Source organism: Apaloderma vittatum, unplaced genomic scaffold (genome assembly GCF_000703405.1).
Source record: "Apaloderma vittatum isolate BGI_N311 unplaced genomic scaffold, ASM70340v1 scaffold22998, whole genome shotgun sequence".
Classification (NCBI taxonomy): Eukaryota; Metazoa; Chordata; class Aves; order Trogoniformes; family Trogonidae; genus Apaloderma; species Apaloderma vittatum.
In genome coordinates this window covers 25,772-30,844 of record NW_009732822.1, presented here as the reverse complement: position 1 = coordinate 30,844, position 5,073 = coordinate 25,772, and the positions used below count along the sequence as shown (strand labels likewise).

The 5,073-nt window shown below is 42.8% G+C and overlaps 1 protein-coding gene across 1 annotated transcript; it reads left to right on the top strand.

The window, feature by feature from the left end:
• Positions 1 to 704: 704 nt before the first annotated feature.
• PANX2 (pannexin 2) lies at positions 705 to 4,634 on the top strand (the record flags this gene model as incomplete). The annotated part of the gene is made up of 2 exons (XM_009875666.1): positions 705 to 2,156; positions 4,273 to 4,634. Coding segments are annotated over 2 exons (1,814 nt in total), but the record flags the coding sequence as incomplete, so codon positions are not given.
• Positions 4,635 to 5,073: the final 439 nt, after the last annotated feature.

The window sequence follows — 5,073 nt, the reverse complement described above, 5'->3', positions numbered from 1 at the left end:
GCAGTATTTGTTTCTTCCATAGTACTGTCTGACAGCAAGTTCCACCACTTAATTGCTCATTGTTTGAAAAACAATGTTACAATTTCAACTGTAGAATTAAATTTTTATATTGATAAATACAATTAACACACCAGATTCTGTCCTGATCAGCCACACTTCAATTCAAGAGTGTTAAGTGAGAGGGATACAGTTGACTAAATGCTTGTATGTCTTTTAAGTTGCCATAATTTCTACCATATTCAATGACTAGACTTTGTTAATAAGGATTTAAAAATTGCCTTCAGCTACATCTAACTTTTTTGTATTGAGAAGAATATTTAGCTGCAGTGAATCCTGAATTTCACTTAAATGAGCCTGTCAGCATTTGGATATAACATCCTTGGCTAGTGGATATAGGTATTTTAGCTAGAGAGTTTAGGTCATGGTTGCTTAGGATGTTGTTGTCCGAGAAGTAATTATGCCAAAATATGTATTTCTTGCTGACATTTCTAGCTGAGATTCATTCTAAAACTTCCAGGTGGTAAATAGTTTTGCCTGGAGGCTTGTAAAGATGTGCGCTGGCTGAGCTGTCTAATAGACATGGAGGGCTTAACGGTCATGTAAAGATACAGTAAAATAAAATTGATATAATTTGACATGTTTATTTTCCAGAGCTCCTTTTGTAGGTTAAATGCACAGCAGTGACTTTTCTCTCTGTTATACAGAGGAGCCAATATACTGTTACACACCACACAACTTCACCCGCGATCAAGCCTTGTATGCCAGAGGATATTGTTGGACAGAGTTAAAAGATGCCTTGCCAGGAGTTGATGCCAGCCACTGGCCCTCCTTGTTTGAGCATAAGTTCCTACCTTATGCACTGCTGGCTTTTGCTGGGATAATGTACATTCCAGCTCTGGGCTGGGAATTTCTGGCCTCAACCCGACTGACTTCAGAGCTTAATTTTTTGCTCCAGGAGATTGATAACTGCTACCACCGTGCAGCTGAAGGGCGGGCACCAAAAATAGAGAAACAGATTCAGTCCAAAGGTCCAGGGATCACCGAGAGAGAGAAGAGAGAAATCATTGAGAATGCAGAGAAGGAAAAAAGCCCTGAGCAGAATTTGTTTGAGAAATACCTGGAAAGAAGAGGACGAAGTAACTTCTTAGCTAAGCTTTACCTTGCGAGACATTTGTTCATCATATTTTTAAGCATCATACCAATTACATACTTATCTACCTACTACGCTACACAGAAGCAAAATGAATTTACGTGTGCCCTCGGAGAGCCTCCAGATAAAACGAGCAGCTCCAAACTGCACATCAGAGTGAACTGTAAACTGCCATCTGTCCAGCTCCAGCGGATTATTGCTGGTGTAGATATCGTTCTCCTCTGCTTCATGAACTTAATAATCCTCATCAACTTAATTCACCTCTTCATATTTCGCAAGTCCAACTTCATATTTGATAAACTGAACAAAGTTGGAATAAAGACCAAGAAACAGTGGCAGAAGTCCCAGTTTTGTGATATCAATATCTTGGCCATGTTCTGTAATGAAAACCGGGACCACATTAAATCATTGAACCGTCTGGATTTTATTACAAATGAAAGCGATCTGATGTACGACAACGTGGTACGCCAGCTGCTGGCAGCGTTGGCACAGTCCAATCACGATGCCACGCCAACCATGCGCGATTCAGGGATCCAAACGATAGACCCAAGCGTTGATCCAGCAGACATCGATGGTAATGAGCAGCTCATCATTAAGAGACCAAGGAAGAAGATGAAATGGATCCCGACTACCAATCCCCTTCCTCAGCCATTCAAGGAGCAGTTAGCCATTATGAAGGTTGAAAACCACAAACCTGAAAAACCCAAGCCTGTGCGGAGAAAAACAGCAACAGACAGCCTTATAGCTCCCTTGTTAGAGTCTGCTGCAAAAACCTCACAGCAGTCGTCCTCTCATAAAACAGAGCCAAACACCATCCCAAGCACAAGCAGCGAAAAAAAACACACACGACACTTTTCCTTGGACGTTCATCCATATATACTTAGTAGCAAAAAACCCAAGCCAGAGATTCAAGCCATGCCCTCCATGCCTACGTCAAAAAGCCAAGAGGGTGGATTTTTAAACCAGGAAGAGAATGTCGTAGTACACGTTACCTCCTCTCTCAAAGGTACAGTATACCATAATGCCCTTACCACCTCCACAGGCCATAATTTGTGTAGCGATCTTCAAGAGCTCAAGACTTATCTGAACTGTTTGATCTACCTTGCTAAAGTTCGGGATGGCTAATAACCTTAGGGCTTGCAGGCCTCAGAAGTAGAGGTTCTCTCTCTTTTAACAGATATGTGGGGATAAGGATTATTACAGGTAGAGCTGCACAAAACAGGCAGACAAACAGCTGTTGGGTGGGTAATTTTTCAGATAGAGTCATAGAATGTGTTGGGTTGGAAGGAACCTTTAAAGGTCATCTAGTCCAAACCCCCTGCAGGGAGCAGAGACATCTTTAACTAGAGCTGGTTGCTCAGAACCTTGACCAAACCAACACTGAAAGTCTCCAGGGATGGGGCCTCCACCACTTCTCTGGGCAACTTGTTCTAGTGTTTCACCACCCTCATTGTAAAAAATTTCTTCCTTATGTGCAGTCTAATTCTCCTCTCTTTTAGTTGTAAGCAGGTTTTCACAATGATGAATGTGGTCATGCCTTGTCAAGGAAGTGAGGACTGTTTGGCCTCTATGATACCCTTCCTGCTCCACCAGCACCTGGCACATTTTAAACCTGTCTGCTTTTCAAGTCGTATGGAAACTGACATGGTAGATGACCAGTACAGTCCAGTGATAACTACTTAGGAGTATGTGAGAAACTGTGCTAGTGGCAGCTAAAGCTGCCTGTAGGAAAGAAATCTCTCTAACTGTCAATTCTTTGGGGTTGGCATGTGTTTGTCACCTAGGAAATCACAACTCAGATTATGGATATTGCTCTTCATGTAAGAGATGTTTTAAATTGCCATTTTTCTCATGTGGCCCAGAGGATGACTGGTCTGAAGTGTGGGTGCTGGTCAGGGATTCAGGAATTCTGCGATTCCCTTCCCATGTGACCTCACAGGAGATGCTCTTTCTGTGCCTCAGTTTCCTGTGTGTCTCTTGGCAATCCTGTCTCTCTCTTACCCCAAAGGAATGTTTCAAATATATCAATAATTGTTAGGTGCTAGAGTGATGGGGAATGCCATGTGAGCATTTAGAAGAGTGACAGATCAGTAGATAAACCAATAGACAGATATTTTCTTGTTTATTTTTGTAAGCTACTGACATAAGAAAGAAGCACTATGCAGTTGAAGTTGCAGAAAGATTTGTATGTACTTAAAGCAATGGCTCTCATCTCATTACAAGCTAAGACCTCCCTCTGGGCTTCGACAGACTGACAGCTACCGTCACCCCACTGCCCAGCAAAGAAGTGATTTGAGGTATAAAAGTTTCTGTCACTTCCAAACCCCTATGCTCCTTAGAGCCCTCCAACTCCCCAATGTGCATGTGAGCTGTTCTACAGCATTCCTTATCCAGTCACCTGCTCTGATTTCAACTCCTCAACACTGCTGGGGTTTTCTGGTCTCAATTACCTTCATCTAAATCAGTGATCGAATATTTTAAGGGCATAAAATAATTCCTATAGTATTCGGGCTCTGCTACTCCCCTTTTCCATAAAAAAAATTCCAGCTTTGCTTTTGAGTTAGACCTATATTGCAGTCCACGAGGTGAGGTAGACAGCGACATCAGTTAATGTCAAATTGCTGAGTTCTTTCTAAAGACAAGTGGCTTACAATGTGTAACCACTAGTTTTTCCCATTGAAAATATCAGTGCGTTTGTATTCCATCCTGTGGATTTCAGCAGTCATGTTTGTCAAAACATTAAATCATAACATTTCTGAAACACCTGCCAGACTGTAGAGGAGAATAAAAGATACTTTTTGTTTGTTGTTTTTTTTCATTTTACAAAAGTACCATTCACATAAAGAAGCATGAGCATGTGTTAAAAGAAAGAGCAAGATTTAAAAAACCCATTTGTTGTTTGTCCTGTTTCCCTTAGCTTACCACCTCGTTGTTTTGCAACAGCCCCGTTGGATTTCTCAAAGGGTTCCCAAGAAAATTAATTTCTGGGTCCACTCCTGCTCCCACTGAAATCGGTGGCAAAACTGACAGTGATGTGTTATTGATTCAGGACACTCCTCTCTGATGGACTGGAAGGGTGGAAGGCTGCCTGTCTTTTAACTGGCTGCTTTGTTTTCTTTTAGACACCCCTCATCCTGCAAAAGAGATCCTGTACTCATCTGAGGCATGCAGAACTGCGCCTGCCGCTGGGGCTTTTGTCACTTGTAACCACAACCACATAGCCACGACCGCTGCCGCAACCAGCATGACTTTGAACCAAGTCAAGCCAGAACCAACGCCTGCGCTGAACTGTAACCCAGCCCCCGCTTTGCTGCACATCAACACGCTGTATGAGGATCACGAGGAGGAAGTTTCCAACATCATAGACAACGGTATTCACTCACCCGCTGACACCGGGGAAATTCTCTCCATCCCTACCCCAAAGCAGATAAGGTTGGCGACGTTTGATGAACCCATGGCCATAGTGAGCTCGGTGGAGTACTGAAGACCCTGGGCTGCACAGCTGCATCCTCGTGGCCAGGCCCACCGCAGCGCAGACCACAGTCCCTGCTTCAACGATGCAACTCACTGCATGAGCATGGAGAGTTTTCACACGGACTATAGCTTTTGGTATTAACACCAAACGGTTTTTCAGGAGCACATCATGAGCACTGTCAGTCATTCACAAAATAGACTAAAGGAAATCTGGTGGAAGTAGAGCTTCCAACACCAAGGCAACCATTAGCTCGAGCTCTAAACTATAGCTTCCTGATTTAAATGGGGGTTAGCACAATTGATGAATGTTAATGTCTGATGGCAGCCACAGTAATTTTAGCGAGTGTTTAAATCCTTTGCATTCCAAATCACTGGTTAAAGTTAAAACAACATGGAGGTGAGGTATACTTTTTTAAGGGCAGCAGTTAAATAAGGGTTTTTTTCTAAGC